General features: G+C 33.7%; 1 protein-coding gene across 8 annotated transcripts in view; it reads left to right on the top strand.

The window, feature by feature from the left end:
• WDPCP (WD repeat containing planar cell polarity effector) overlaps window positions 1–16710 on the top strand; it is a 416945-nt gene that overhangs the window by 242287 nt on the left and 157948 nt on the right. For all 8 annotated transcript variants that reach the window (XR_012472515.1, XM_074207107.1, XM_074207120.1 and 5 more), the window contains one exon: window positions 2747–2870. Coding sequence is in view for 7 of the 8 variants with exons in the window: in XM_074207107.1 (XP_074063208.1) it covers window positions 2747–2870 (124 nt within the window). In the remaining variant the exon portion in view is untranslated. The remainder of the gene's footprint in view (window positions 1–2746; window positions 2871–16710) is intronic.

The following is a 16710-nucleotide window of genomic DNA, read 5'->3' as shown; positions in this document are numbered from 1 at the left end:
AAATGCTATTAATATTGGTAATTGCTATTGCCCAGGTATACAGAGAGCTACAAACCCAAGATTTTAATCCACTTTCTCTGACTCAAAATCTAACATGTTTTCTGCTTTACCATGTTCAATGCCTCCTCCTTTGTTGTTAGTTCTCAATTAATGTAAAGTACACAGTTGCATTTAAAAAAAATAAAAATAGTGTTAATCAGTTGAATCATCTGAGAATAGGGGAGGGGAAATGATTTACTCAAGCTGATGCAGATCTTAAGAGGCATAACTAGGGCAAGAAATCAGTTGATTTCTCTACAAAGCTGGTACCCTTTCCATTACTGTGGAGTGGTCTATATCACAGAAGGTGCTCATTTAATAGCCTTTGGCATATGATCTTGGAGCAATTTTAGATACTCCCACAGCTTTGGCTTGGTGTTGTTCTATTTTTCACTCATAGCAAGGTTGGATCACCTTGAATTGCAAAGGGGCATTTGTCTGTACTCATGAAGGGGACCTTAACTGGAGTCATTTATGGAGCCAAAAGAAAGTGACAACAGCCCACTGCCCTGGTTAGACTACACCATGGGCGTTTGCTCAACTTGATCTGTGGCAGTGATCCAACCAGTTCAGACTACTTCCAATATTTCTCTCCACTTAAAAAGAATATGTTAGGAGCTAATGAATGACAGTTCTCATTTACATGGTATCATATAGTTAGACAAAGCTTTCCTCAAAACCACCCTGTGAGGTAAGGTAGTGTTGGGACTGTTATCCCTATTTGAAAGATGAGGAAACAAAGGCTTAGGTTAAATTACTTGCTCAAGCTCACACAGCTAGTAAAAGCTGGTAGGAACCTTTGAGTTTCTCTTGTCCAACCCCTTAATTTTATAGATAAAGAAACTGAGAATCTGAGAGATTAAGGGATTTGTCAATCAGCTATTAAGTGCCCAGGCTGGGCTTTGAACTCAGGTCTTTTTCTCTTCCACTTTGCTGCTAATTATGAATATAATATTTCTGATATCAGCAGGTGGGCACACTCTAGGATCAGATGTATACCTTTGAGTGGTGAAGCTCCCAAAGATCTTTGCTGCTATATGGACCTTTCATTGCCAAGCCCCAAATTTGGTTTGAGGAGGAAGGATTAGCCTCAGGAGGGAGAACAAAGAATGACTAGCTCCTGAGTGTAAATTTCAGGGGCAATTACTAATATGCAGTTTAAAGATATCTTAAAAATACAAAACTTACATGAAATTGGTATATGGAAAATATGCACATTATAAATAGGTGGTTATGTTGGTTTTTTCCCCCCATGGATCTGACAGACATGTTTCTAAAAAATTCAGAATTCTTTTCCATCCAAGATTTATTCCATATCTAACCAATTTGCCATGGTAATGTTTTCCTTTTATTAAGGAACCCCAGTGAGCCCTTTTATTTATAATAATGTTATAGTTATCTTTGAGATCTTCCTTTCTGCTTTCAGTATCAAGCTGGGCTATCTAATGAATCTATAACTGTGCTGATGGTTACTTGTCTTCCTTGAATGTTGGAACATATCAGATGCACAAAACATATTGTCAAGAAAACAAGAAATGGAAAGAGGATCCAGCTTGTTTTTGCAATAACATTATGATATTTCATTTTAATCTAAATGGACTGCTGCTTTGAAAGAAAATACCCTTCAAATTCAGCTTATCTTACACTTTAAAAGTGAGATAATGAGAAACTTAATTTACCAACATTTTGGCCAAGTACACAGCAGTGCTTTCAGATATGATGAACTAAAAACATTACTGTGCTTAGATTTTCACTAAATGCTAAATTGAATCATTCTAATTCATGGAAAAATCATGGCTTTGACCTTTCACTGACCTCCCAGTTCTTCACTGTCCATCCCTGCTGCCCCCATCACTACCTTAACTTCAACTTGAGTAAACATTTATTAAGCACCTACTGGGTGCCAGGCACTATCCTAAGTAACCACTGGGAATACAAAAAGAAAACAGAGACAGTCCCTACCCTCAATGAGCTCATAGTTTGATGGAGCTTCTCCAATACCCATGATAATCTGTCCACAGAAACTTCATTCACACTAAAACATAAGTGACTGATAGAAACTTCAATAAATGAGCTGGGAGGATGTTAACATTTTAATAGAGTCTGGAACCATAGTCTAAACGAATAGAACATTCTAGTTGGATTTCAGTCTTTTGTCAACAGATCATATGGGCAGGACTTCATGCCCTTGAAATCACACTGTGTAAGCCATATGCCTACACCTACTCTGCCTACACATAATTGTGGTGCTGTTTCTAATACTTGTATTCATTTGTTCACTTAAGCATTAGTGCACAATGTACTGATTCCACTCCCCTGTCAAGAAAGGGAATTTTTCCTCCCTTTGGTTAAAGAGAGCAAATGTCAAGTTTGTGAGTTGATTTTACTGGAAAAACTTGTTCAAACTGTGTTACTTTGATGAGTCACTGTTTTAATTACCCATTTGCGGTGAGAGGTTGGTTCATTATGGATTTCTTCACTTTTGACAGCTTTTTGTTGATCAGAGTCATTGTCAGCTTAGCCTTAAGTGAAAGTTTATACACAGGTTTGTTTTTGTACCAGCTGTCATATTTTAATTTCATCTTTCCTGCAACAAGCTCATATTTCATCTAAGTCGGCAAAACCTGACTGACTGCAAACATGAGTGCTCGCTTGTAATTGAAGCAGCTTCACTTGTCTCAGTGCTGTCTCTGTTTGAACTCCACAGCACAGCTTGAGGCAAGCCTTGGATCCTTCTATGCTCCAACAAGACCCCTCTCCGATACAACTATATTGGAATATAGAGACCCAATCAGCAAATACGCAAGGAGGTTCTTCCACCACTTGCTCAGGTGATCAATTGACAGTTTTCACTTTTATACATTTCAAAATTAATTGCATAGTTCAGTGGTCATATGTCTTAATTAAAGTATTCTTTAATATCATTATCTATTTTTTTCTTCCCTTTTTCATTCCATTCTAGGAAGAAAAAACACCTACCTTCCCCAGTCATTGTTTACATAATTGATTCTTGTTTTCTTTTTAAGCATTATAATGGAGCATTGTGGAAAGCCCTTCCTCATTGATACCTTTTAATATGTCACCCTTTCTCTTCTCTTTTGTGAAAAGGATGATCACATGTGTGGTCAATTTTTAATTTAACTTAGTTGTGTTTCTAGCACAAAGGAAACTTTTGAGTTTTAAAGGACTAAAAAATGCAAATAAGTAGCCTGTCAGCCAAGGATACTTTTAACTGGAAACCAATTTCAGAATTATTATTATGGAATGATTCTTCTGTTGTCATCAGGTAATGGAATTACATATATACATTTGTAGTACTTATTTAATAATATAATATAATTATATTCTTTACTGTATCTCATTTATACTACTTAGGAAACAGGTAAAAGAAGATAATCTTACCTCATTCAGACTTGTGACAAAGAATTAAATGATATAAGCAGCAAAGACCATAAAAAACTATAAAAAAATCAAAATATTATCACCATATATTTTAAATTAATTTTCACTTCCAAATTTCAAAAGGAAAGCTATTTCAAAACACTAATTTGATAACTATAAATTATTAGTCTTTAAGTATAGTACTTTTTTTTCAAATTTCACATCTTTCATTTAATTTTTTTTCCAGTGGATCTATATGGTAGGTACGGTGACTATCATTTCACCAGTTAACAAATTGAGGGTTATTCAGATATATCATATGGTAGGATAATAATAGCACCATGATCTCTTGACTCTCAATTCCCATTCAGTTGAACATGGATTTTATTAAGTGCCTCCTTAGTGCAAAATCTTGGAAATGCAAGCATAAAAAGTAAAATAGTTCTAATAACGAAAAAGTATATACATGAAAATAAGCAAATAGAAAACAATTCTGTCACTTAATCGTGTGATAGAATCCTGAACTTGGAGTCAGAACATCTGGGTTCAAGTCTCCTTTTAGATATTTACTAGCTCTGTAATCAGGAACAAATTATTTAACCTAACACATTCTTCTTTCCTTATCTGTAAAATGGGGATACTAACACATTCATATTGCCTAACTCCAAGGATAAAGTACTATGGGAAAAAGTGACCTATAATCTTTAAAGTACCATATAAATATGAGTTTTCATTTTTTCCTTTATAACCTCTGTAGTTCTATACAAAATGATTCCTGGAAACTTTCACCTAGTAAAGAATAGAATGAATGACAGTCTTTGCTGTCCATCCACCTACTCACTCTATAATCTCCCCTTCCTCCCCCCTCCTCTGCCAAAAAAAAAAGGACATAAGAAACTTTGAATTGGCTTATTATTTATTCAGGTACTTTGGAATACTGAATCGGGATATTTTCCAGATTTAGAGTTTTATTTTTAACGTGAAACTTTTAATTGATTAGTTTTAAAGGCTATGAAAACCAAAGTATCCTTAAAGGTTTTGAAGTATTAATATATGTTGCTATAATTTGGTCTTCCGTTGAATACTTTTTCTGAATGACTCAATGTTGGTGTATTCCAAGTGACTTCATATTGAATGAGTCAAGTTATTTTTCAAGTAAGAAAGTACAAATAACATTTGGACTTATATTTACATTTTGATTTAGGAAGCTGTGAAAAATCTGTTTGAAATTCTTTATCTCAGTTATCCAGAAACTCTGATTTAGTGGGATTCTCCAGAATGGAGAAGATATTGGCTAGTAGAGGAAGGAAGGTAAGATCATGAGGATAACCATCTATAGATTTGCCTTACCCGCCATGCACCTCCACATAGAAATAGATGCTTTCCTTATTTTTCATATTTCTCAGTCAAAATTTATTCTCTCACCTCCCTCCTAGAAGACCCGACTATAAAAAGGTGAATGACAAGAAATTGTAATTCTTCTTTCAAGTTCATTCCATATACATCCTGTGCAGAGGCCTTGGGATGTTCAACTTTACAAAGTCTGAAAATATGGGACTTTGGGGGTATTAATTTATTTTCCCTAATGTAGTAGTATAATTCTGCCTTTAGTATAAAGCATTCTAGAAGCAGCTACATAGAAGGGATTAAATTTTTTAAGACTAGCTTTTCTATGTGGTTGCTTCTGTAATTGTACTTTTTTCCCCCTAGGGTGTACTGGATTTTTGTTTCCTTTTCCATATCTTACTACTGCTCCACTTATAATGATTTTTATTAGTTCTTCTGACAGTAGGACACACATAAGTATCATGAAAAAAAAGATTAAATACAGAGAAAATTAAAAGAGATTGCTAAATCAGAGACATATTTTTTGTTTAAACTGCTGCCAAGTTTGTCCTCTGCTTAGGGGGGAAAGATATGGGCCAAGTGCCTTTTTATTTTAGGGAATCACAAGTAAAGCATTCCCCTCTGTATTTTCATTTGACTGTTCATTACTTTAACATGGAATTATGAGAAAAGCTACTAAACATCTAAATATTCAATTGTGAGCAAGCATAAGGACTTTTAATATTGGTTTGATAATAATCTTGGAACTGCTTCTATAACAAGACCAAAAATGTTTGTATGGGGTCCATGATTCCTAAATTTAGGTACAAAGAATTAAAAACAATTTTTTGACTTTTCTTTGATTTTTTTGGTTTCTAATCTTTACTCTAGAAAATATGCAAATCACAATTCTCACTACTTTGAACTTTGTGCTTAGAAGGCTGTGCCCTACTGATCTCTGCACAGGTCCAAGAAATATTAATTCTCAGCCTCTATCTTCCCATGCAAGTTTAGGCAAGATTTATGCTTTCTAGATCCTGATTTCTCTAGTCAAAGTTAATACTGACCAATTCTGTATCCTTAAATGAGTTGTTCCACATGTTTTACCAAGTATTGTAAAGGTTTTATGATTCAACTCTACTATGAAAGTTTTATCTTTTTTAAACTTTTCAATTTTTTGTTATAAGTCAGTGTATCTCTTTGTTATATATTTTCCCCCTTGAGGTCTTAGAATACTTATTAGTAAAACTGCCTTGTGGTTTAAAAAAACACATCCACTTTCTTAAGTTTTAGTTCAGATCAAATGAGATTGTTATAAATATTTCTTACTTATAAGGATTGAAGTACTCAACTTAAAGAATCTATATTCAAATATAGGAAGCTGACAGCATGGCTTAGCATGCTGGACTTCAAGCCAGGAAGACTGAGTTTAATTCCTGCCTTGGATACTTATGAGCTATGTGACTATGGGCAAGTCATTTAATTTCTCTGAGCCCCAGCTTTCTCATCTGTCAATGGGGATAGTACTTCACTTATAGGGTATCTGTGGTAAGAATCAGATAAGGTCATGTATATAGACCATTTTGAAGCTTCAAGGTGGTGTAGTACTGAAGGCACCAAACCTGGAGTAAGGAGGACCTGAATTCAAATCCAGTCTCATACTTTATTAGCTTTATCAAATCACTTACTATATCTCAGCCTCAGTTTACTCTCTGTAAAACAAATGCATTGGATTCAATCACCTCTTAAGACACCTTCCATGTCTAAATCTATGGAGGAGATGGGAAGGCAAAGATTAGGAAATATTTCCTCCTTTCATCCATTTCCTAGTCATTTGTATCTGCTATCCAAGTAAGCAATATTCATAAAGAGGAAGACTTCATGTGATAACCAAAAATACTAAATGACAATACAATTTTAGAACTGGAAGGGACCATGGAGATAAAGTTCAATTCTATCATCTTCCAGATGAGAAAACACAAACAAACTAAGTGATTTTAACCAAAAGTCTATTGTTGATTAGTCAGATATGGGACTACAAGGCAGATCTTTCCTCAGTTTGGTTTACATAATAATTCATTAAAAAATTGTCTAACATTTTAGTTTTATTTGGCCTAAAAAAGGGAAGTGGCATGGCACATAGGATAGAATACTGGTCTGAAGGCCTGGGTTTGAGTCATGCTTCTGCTATGTACTGACTTCTTAATACTCTAGACCATTATCTAGAACTGAATGTGCAGAGAAAATGCTGATGCCTTGGTAGAAAGAATCTACTCTCTTGGAAGTTCTTTTTACCAAAGAAATCACAGGTATTCAGTCATTATCTCTAGACTAGGATGAAAAGCTAAAATTATCCTATGAGTGGCTAACAATAGAAAGATAGATCTTGGATAATTGAATGGTTTCCTGAAATTAGTTTGTTCATGCCAGAGGTGTCAAATACTTTCATGAGGAAACCAGATTAAAATATAATTGGGAAATATTTTTAAATTATATTAAAATACAATAAAGCATAGGCAATGTTAATATATAGAGGCAGAAAGACTCATCTTCCTGAGTTCAAATTTGGCCTCAGACATTTGCTAGCTGTGTGACCTTAGACAAATCACTTAACTTGTTAGTAAAATGAGCTGCAGAAGGAAATGACAAATCACTCTAATATCTTTGGCCAAGAAAACTCCAAATGGTTTCACAAAGAGTCCAAAAACACCTTAACAACAAAGTCAATATGGGCTGCAATGTTTCCTGTAAAGGTTTAGTGACATCCCCACTTCTATTTGAGTTTGAAACCACTGAGGAAATTTCTTAACTGCCTCTTTTTTTACCACATGTGTAATAAATTGCCTTGATGATATCATTCATAATCTAAATTCAAGCTTAATTTTAAAAACATAATGATTTGAAGTAAAGACCAAACATCTCTTTTTTTGGTTACATATTTGAAGTTGTCAGTTTTTCTAGAGAAAATTTTTTTTGTAAACATAGGTAGTCATTTGTTTTTTACAAATTTAAAGATCCAATATAATCTAAAATTCAAATAAAAACAACTAAAAATTCAGTATATAGAATCTAAGTAGAGCTATTTTTAACTTAAAGGACCTTTAAAGAACTTATAGTAACCTGCTTCTTTTCCCATATGAATAAACAGGTCTAGAGAAATTAAGAGATTTGTCTAGGGATGGCTAGGTGACACAGTGGATAAAGCACCAGCCTTGGAGTCAGTAGTACCTGGGTTCAAATCTGGTCTCAGACACTTAATAATTACCTAGCTGTGTGGCCTTGGGCAAGCCACTTAACCCCATTTGCCTTGCAAAAACGTAAAAAAAAAAGAGATTTGTCTGAGGTCTCAGAACTTGGTAGTAACAGTACCACAGCTGAGAGTCACATCATCTCTTTTAATCTAGTGCTTTAATATGTGATGTCAAGATCTACTTAAACTCATAGAGCTGGGAAGGACTTACTTTGGATCTGAGTACAATATCCTCTAAGATGTAGCTGTGGAATGAGCCCTAAAATATCCCAAAAGCTAGCCCAGAAACTACAGGATAGAAACACTCATTGTCAGAGAGACAAGGGGAAGAGATCCTAATTCACTGCTGTAGTTTCAGAACTAGTTCAGCTGTTTAGAAAAACATTTTGGAATTATGCAAGAAAAATTACTAAATTCTTCATACTCTTTGACCCAGAGATCTCACTCCTGTGATTATATCACAAGAAAATTGTTGACTAATCATATGTACAATAATATTCATGGCGATATTATTTGCACTAAGAAAATATGGGAATAAAATTGTACCCAATGATTAGGGAATGGCTAAACAAATAATGACATGTAAATGTAATAGAATCTTATTGCACTGTCAGGAGTTAAAAATATGAAAATGTGAGAATGAACACTACATATAACAACAGCATGAATTAGGGCAACACATTCATGAGAATTGGTTTAGGTGGAAGAGTTCAAATCCAGCTTCTCAAACTTAATAACTTTATGATCCTGGAAAATTCACTTTGCCTCTGTTTCCTCAACCATAAAATGGGGATAACAGGACCTACTTTGCAGGATTGTCATGAGGATCAGATGAGAAACTGTTTGTGAAGTGCTTGGCACATTGTAGGCAAGATGTAAATAGGTATTTCCTTCCTCCTTATATAAATGCTAGCTATTATAAATTGTATTTAAATATGTTCTCTTTGTTGTGAGTAAATTGGAATTATCAGTTAGAAATATTCATTAAGATGGTCCTTACTTGATTGCTTAGATAGATTGGTGAGTTGAGTGGGTTGGACATTCCTTTGAATAGCACTGATCATAATCTATACAATATATTAAAGGGTTGGATGAAAATAGAAGTCCCATACTGCAAATGGATATGTCATTTCTTCAGAATGTTACTTATATAAAATTGGAATAATATACTTCATAAGATAAATATTTAAATTATTCCTAATAATTTTGTGAGAATTTTTCATTTCTTAAAACAATAATCCTTTTTTAAAAAAAATTATTTAATGCATTGGTGTTAAGAGTGACTTGCCCAAGGTCACACAGCCAGGCAATTATTAATTGTCTGAGCTAGATTTGAACTCAGGTCCTCCTAACTTCAGGGCTGGTGCTCTATCTACTACACCACGTAGGTGCCTCCAAAATAATGATCCTTGGTTAATATAAGGATTTGTTGAGTTGCTCAGTAGAATACATTATGTTAGTAGGTGGATAGCATAGAAAAATTATTTGAATATTTGAACTTAATAAGAAATACTATACACTAAAGACATATTTTAAATAAATGCTTTCCCTCTTTAAAAAAAGAGAAACTATATTCAGAACATTTAATTTATGCTTCATTATTGTTTATCCTTTTGCAAATATTCCTTAATGCTTATTGTTTAGAAATAGTTGTTAACTAAATAGACATTCATTTTAAATGTCCATTTATGCCAGGAGTCTTGAAGGTGAAGTTCATGAACTCACATATTTTATTAGTAAAATAATTATGCAAATTTTTTAAGAATTAAGAGACTAGAAAAATTTATGAGAACTTGAACCATTATGATGTAATGTTTGCATAAGAATATCACCATACTTTTTTTAATTTACTCAAATTACGTAGAATGTAATTTAATTATCAAAGGTGAGTCCATACTTCTAAGAATCTGCTTACATGGAACAACAGAAAAAGAAGGTGAAAGTAAAACGAAGAAAAAAGAACCTTTAAAGAGAGTAGCATGAAAGAGATAAACAGGTTCAGAATAGCTAACATCATATATTTAAATTAAAATTAAAGATGGATTGGCTTTTTCATAAAGAGGAAGACTTCATGTGATAACCAAAATACTAAATGACAATACAATTTTAGAACTAGAAGGGACTATGGAGATAAAGTTCAATTCTATCATCTTCCAGATGAGAAAACACAAAGAAACTAAGTAATTTTAACCAAAAAGTCTATTAGTGATTAGTCAGATATGGGACTACAAGACAGATCTTTTCTCAGTTTAGTTTACATAATAATTCATTAAAATTAAGATTTTTATCCATCTTTACTTATTTTCATGTGTATCAGATTATTAATCCTCCATATTTGGCTAACATTTGTTTGTCTTTTCTCTTTGATGTAATAGCTTAATTTATTTTTACTGCATCTTCATATGATAAAGTCATGAAATTTAAAACTTAGAACAAAAACTTCAGAAATCATCTAGGTCTGCTCTTAAATTTGGACTCAGAAAGGTTATTGACTTGTCAAAAGCAAAACAGAGGCAAAGCTGGGACTAGAATTATTTTGATTACTTGGTCAGTATTCTTGGCATTAAATAAAACAAAAATTTGAATAGCAACCTTAGTTATAACTCTTAATTTATTCCCTTATTTAGTTTATTCCCTTATCTAAATTTATTTCCATTGTTAAAATATGTCAGTCATTTGTTTCAGATAAAAAAGACTAATTTGACATAAGAATAGAGAGGTAAGAGTTAGGATAAAGATATTTCTGGAAATAAAGATATTTCCAGGGGAAGCTAGGTGGTGCAATGGATAGAGCAACAGCCCTGGAGTCAGGAGGACCTGAGTTTAAATTCAGCTCAGACACTTAATACTTGCCTAGCTGTGTGACCTTGGGCAAGTCACTTAACCCCATTGCCTTCAATAAATAAAAAAAATTTAAAAATATATTTCCATCTTCTCATTAGGAATTACTATGTGCAGTTGAATTATAACTTTTTTTATCTATTCAGATATTCATTATTTTTACTTTTCCTTCCTGATGTATGAAACTTACCCATGCTGTGTTATCTATCTAGAACCTAATTGTCTCATTTTCCTCCTCTCTCTCACTTTAACTCTTACTTTGTGAGTGACACTCTAGGATCTGGGTTAAAGGCCATTTTTATTAAAAAAAAAATGAGCTACACCTGCAAATGTGGAGCATCCTATAAGGAATCCATCAAGACAGTTCTTGATTTCCTGCCCCAGGTTGGTCTTCACTGATGACTCTTTCTGTATGTCAAGCAGGAAGTATATTTCTAATTTGGCAGATATGAAAATAAAGAAGTACAAGGAATGTTTGTCTTACTGAGCCAAACAAAGGCATGTTAGTTCGATATATCTCTGCCTACAATCAGCCTGTATTAAGGCTATCCATGAAGTAGGAGATATATTAGCCTACATTAAAATGCTGACACTGCATCAAGGTAGTACAAAGAAGATGGGCATTGTTAGCATGTTATAAGTCTAACTTAGAGATCATGTATATTATTGTTATTGTTCAGTATGATTAACTTTTAGTGATCAAATTTTTAGATTTTCTTGGCAAAGATTCTGGAGGAGTTTGCCATGTCCTCCAGTTCATTTTACAGATGAAGATCTGAGACAAACAGGATTAAATGACTTGCCCAGAGTCACATAACTAGTTTGAGGCCAGGCTGGAACTCAGAGATCCTAACTCCAGGCCCAGCACTCTATCCACCTTGACTCATAACTGCTCAAGAGATCATATATAGAATATGCACAAATTTTAGCTTTTAAGAAAGTTTTTTATATTTATTTGTGCATATACCTATGGTAGTTCTAGATTATATTAACTTAGTAATGATTTGTAAACTGCAGGAGAAAGTCATTTTATTCAGTTTTTCCATCCTGTTAAAGGTAATTTTTGTACAGAAAATTATACAAACTATGATTTGATTGCTTTTGTAGATCCAATCTAGCCCTATGTCTTGGTCTTCTTCAAGAAAGAAGGACAAACAGCAATAACAATTTAAAAGTAAAGGCCATATATCAATAAACAAATTTGGAGTAGTCTTTATGCCATCAAATGTATTTAGAAAAATATAGATAAGGTAGGGGCAGCCTTAATATACTTTTTATTCACTTAAACTTAAGAGAAATTTAAAAATCCAGAAGAGATTGAACATTTCTTAAATAATAAATGCTAACTCAAGGTTCTGCCTACCTCTTCAAAGAAAACAATGTGTATCATAAACTGAAAATTTTTACATGATCCCAAGCAGTCAAATTAAATTATTCAACTTGCTATTGATTTTTGTCCTCTGGTATTTGTTTCATTGAATTCCACAGATATGTTGAATGGAGTATTACCCAGTTTATGAACTGAAAATGTGTAACAGAAATTCAAGAACTTTAAGAAAAAATCATACTGTATTAACAAATGGAATGTTTCTCAATGACTTGTCATTATTTCTGGGCTCTTGGAATATTGAGTTGGTTGAATTTAAATGCCAATCCATCTTTAACCAGGAAAAACTAATCATGTATATTTATTGCCAATTCATAATATTTATTTGTTTAGATTTTTTAAAAATGACTTGGTTTATCTGTATCCAGACAGAGAACTATGGAGTATGAACAAAGACCAAGGACTATTACCTTTAATTTAGGGGAAAAAACTGATATCTTATTGTCTGATCTTGCTATCTCTTATACTTTATGTTTCTTCCTTAAGGATATGATTTCTCTCTCATCACATTCAATTTGGATTAATGTATACCATGGAAACAATGTAAAGACTTGCAGATTGCCTTCTGTGGGGGGAAGGGGGAGGAAGGTAAGATTGGGGGGAAAATTGTAAAACTCAAAATAAATAAAATCTTTAAGCAAAAAAAGAAGAAAAAAAGATAACATTACTAGGCCTATACTTAAGAGAACAAAGAAAGAATAAAAGTATCCATAGGTACAAAATTTTTTTAAATGACTTGGTTTGTAACATTGTTCAAAACTTTTTCAAACATTCTGCCTTTCCTGGTTTGTTCAATTGTTCATTATGATTATGTTTTTTAAAACAATCATTTCATTTTCATAATGCATTTTTCAAGAAATCAACAAAAAAGTTGTCTTAGCTTCCTTTCCATGTGATACATAAAGGCATAATTCATTCAAGAATATCACCATTACATCTGTTGTATAACTGAAAATAACTAAAACAGCAATATTAATCCATTTATATAGCATTGTATTAATACTTAAATTTCAGTCTCATTGAATTAATATGAATGACATTTTTGAAATGTGATGTTCATTTTTAGTGTCAGATGTAATCCAGTGATGATTCCCAATAAAGAGAATATTTTAGGAGAGATTTCTGTAACTCTTTGAGAAATATAAGTCAAAGATGCCATAGGGACTTAAGTATGGATGGAGGTGAAAATTAAGAAATTAAAATGATAGAGCTAACTCCTTTAAAAATCTACAAAATATATTCAACATATAGAACTATATTTCTGGGGTTTCACAGATTTTTTATTAATTTTTATTGGTACTCACTGCTCCTCTCAGATAGAACATCCAGTGAATTTGGAGATTATTTTTAAGTACTGTTAGATTTTGATCAACTTGGTAAATGAGGAAGATAATTTGCAAAAAGTGTTACGGAATTTGTATGTGAATGTGTATAGTAATTTAGTACCATGTCTACCTTACACTTAAATTGTTCTTGTGTATGCTTCTCACTGAGCCCATTGAATTTTTTTAATTTTAATTTAATTTTATTTTGAATTTTTTTACAAATTTCCCCCCTAATTTTGCTTCCTTCCCCCCCCCAGAAGGTAGTCCATTAGTCTTTACATTGTTTCCATGGTATACATTGATCTAAGCTGAATGTGATGAGAGAGAAAACATATCCTTAAGGAAGAAAAATAAAGTATTGTGCCTGATTGTTGCACTAATGTAATGAGCAAGTCCATGAAGTTTGGTCATCACCCCCATATTGCTGTTAGGGTGTACAATGTTCCTCTGGTTCTGCTCATTTCACTCAGCATCAGTCCATGCAAATCTTTCCAGGCTTCCCTGAATTCCCATCCTTCCTGGCTTCTAATAGAACAGTAGTGTTCCATAACATACATATACCACATTTTGATAAACTATTTCCCAATTGTAGGACATTTACATTAATTTCCAATTCTTTGCCACCACAACCAGAGCTACTGTGAATGTTTTTGTACAAGTGATTTTTTAATACATTACTAAAATATCCTTATTTAAGAGTAAACATAATACCCCCTCCCCCTCAAAAAATAGGCCCTCGTGAGAAATAAAGAAAAGGAAAGAGGAAAACAGTGTTTCAGTCTGTGTTCTGATACCATCAACTCTGTCTTAGGTAGATCACATTGTTTATAAGTCCATAATAAAAGTTACTTCCATATTTTTGCACTGTTGCTGTTGCTGAGTGTAGTTCCCCCCATTCCTCCCCCCCCACTGCCATATATTATATTTTCTCTCTCCTTTCACTCTCTCCCTCTTCTAAATGTGCTGTAGCTGAGTGGTAGAGTCTGATCACTGGCCCTAGGGCCAAGAGATCCTGAGTTCACATGCTACACCTGAGACTCCACAACCACCTAACCCCATGGTCCCAAGACAGGCAACCCAATCACAGTCGCTTACAAGAAGTAAAAAGGAAAATGTGTTATATCTGACTATTGTCTCCTATGACCTACCCTCTCCTCTATCACCCCCATCCTCCCCTTTCCCCTTCTTTCCTTTTAACTCTGGATGTCTATACCCCATTGAGTGTATATGCTGTTTCCTCTCTGAGCCATTTCTGCAGAGAGTGAAGGTTTCCTCATTCCCCCTCACCTTCCCCCCTTCCATATCATTGCAAAAGCTCATTGTAAAATATATATATATATATATATATATATATATATATATGTATAGAGAGAGAGAAGAGAGATATAGAGATAGATATAGACAGATTTATATTTATATGAAATATCTTAGCCTATTCCACCTTTCCTTTCTCTTACTCCTAGTGCATTTCCCTTTTTTGCCGTTGAATCCATTTTTACAATATATATCTTCAAATTCAGCTCTTCACTGTGCTTCATCTATAAAAGCTCCTATCTGCTCTATTAAAAGAGTTTCATATGAGTATTATCAGTATCTTTTTCTATGCAGGAATACATGCAGTTTGTCATCATTAAGTCCTTCATATTTTACCCTTATCCACTCTCCATGTTTTACCTATTTGAAGGTCAGACTTTCTGTTCAGCTCTGGCCATTTCAGCAGGAACATTTGAAATTCCCGTGGTTCATTGAAAGTCTGTCTTTTCTCCTAGAAGAGGATGTTCAGTTTTTCTGGGTAGTTGATTCTCGGTTGCATTCCAAGCTCTTTTGCCTTCCAGAATATTATATTCCAAGCCCTACAAGTCCTTAATGTATTTGCTGCTAAGTCCTGTGTGATCCTGACTGCAGCTCCACAATATTTGAATTGTGTCCTTCTGGCTGCTTGTAATATTTTGTCTTTGACTTGAGAGTTCTGGAACTTGGCTATAATATTCCTGGGAGTTGGTATTTTTGGATCTCTTTCTGGGGGAGATTGGTGAATTCTCTCAATTTCTATTTTGCCCTCTGCTTCTAGGATAGCTAGGCAATTTTCCTGTAGGAATTCTTTTAAAATGATGTCAAGGTTCTTTTCCTGATCATGACTTTCAGGTATCCCAATATTTTCTTTAATTAAAGATTTTATTTATTTTGAGTTTTACAATTTTCCTCCAATCTTACTTCCTTCCCCCATCCCCCCCACAGAAAGCATTTTGTCAGTCTTTACATTGTTTCCATTTTGTTCATTGATCCAAATTGACTGTGATGAGAGAGAAATCATATCCTCAAGGAAGAAACAAAATATAAGAGATAACAATATCAAACAATAAGATATCAGGTTTTTTTCCCCTAAATTAAAGGGAATAGTCCTTGAACTTTGTTCAAACTCTGTGGTTCTGTATCTGGATACAGATGCCATTCTCCATTGCAGACAGCCCCAAATTGTCCCTGATTGTTGCACTGATGGAATGAGCAAGTTAATCATCACCCCCATGTTGCTGTTAGGGTGTACAGTGTTTTTCTAGTTTTGCTCATCTTGCTCAGCATCAGTTCATGCAAATCCCCTGAATTCCTGTCCCTCCGGGTTTCTAATAGAACAGTAGTATTCCATGACATACATATACCACAGCTTGCTAAGCCATTCCACAATTGAAGGACATTTACTAGATTTCCAATTCTTTGCCACCACAAATAGGGCTGCTATGAATATTTTTGTACAAGTGATGTTTTTACACTTTTTCATCATCTCTTCAGGGTATAGACCCAGTAGTTGTATTTCTGGGCCAAAGGGTTTGCACATTTTTGTTGCCCTTTGTATCCCAGTAATTTTTAAATTATCTTTGCTGAATTTGTTTTCCAGATCAGTTGTTTTTTCAATGAGATGTTTCACATTTTCTTCTAATTTTTCATTCATTTGGTTTTGAAGTATTGTATCTTGACTAATTGTAAAGTTCCATTCTACTTCTGAAGGATTTGTTTTCCTCAGAGAGCTTTCTTACCTCTTTTTTCCATCTGGCCAATTCTGTTTTTTAAAGCATTCTTCTCCTCAGTAACTTTTTGAACTGTTTTATCCATTTGACCTATGCTTGTTCTTAACATGTTATTTTCTTTAGCATTTTTTTGGTGTT

Source organism: Macrotis lagotis, chromosome 1, assembly GCF_037893015.1.
Source record: "Macrotis lagotis isolate mMagLag1 chromosome 1, bilby.v1.9.chrom.fasta, whole genome shotgun sequence".
NCBI lineage: Eukaryota > Metazoa > Chordata > Mammalia > Peramelemorphia > Peramelidae > Macrotis > Macrotis lagotis.
Note: the sequence above shows the minus strand (reverse complement) of the source record. Positions and strands in the feature narration are given on the sequence as shown.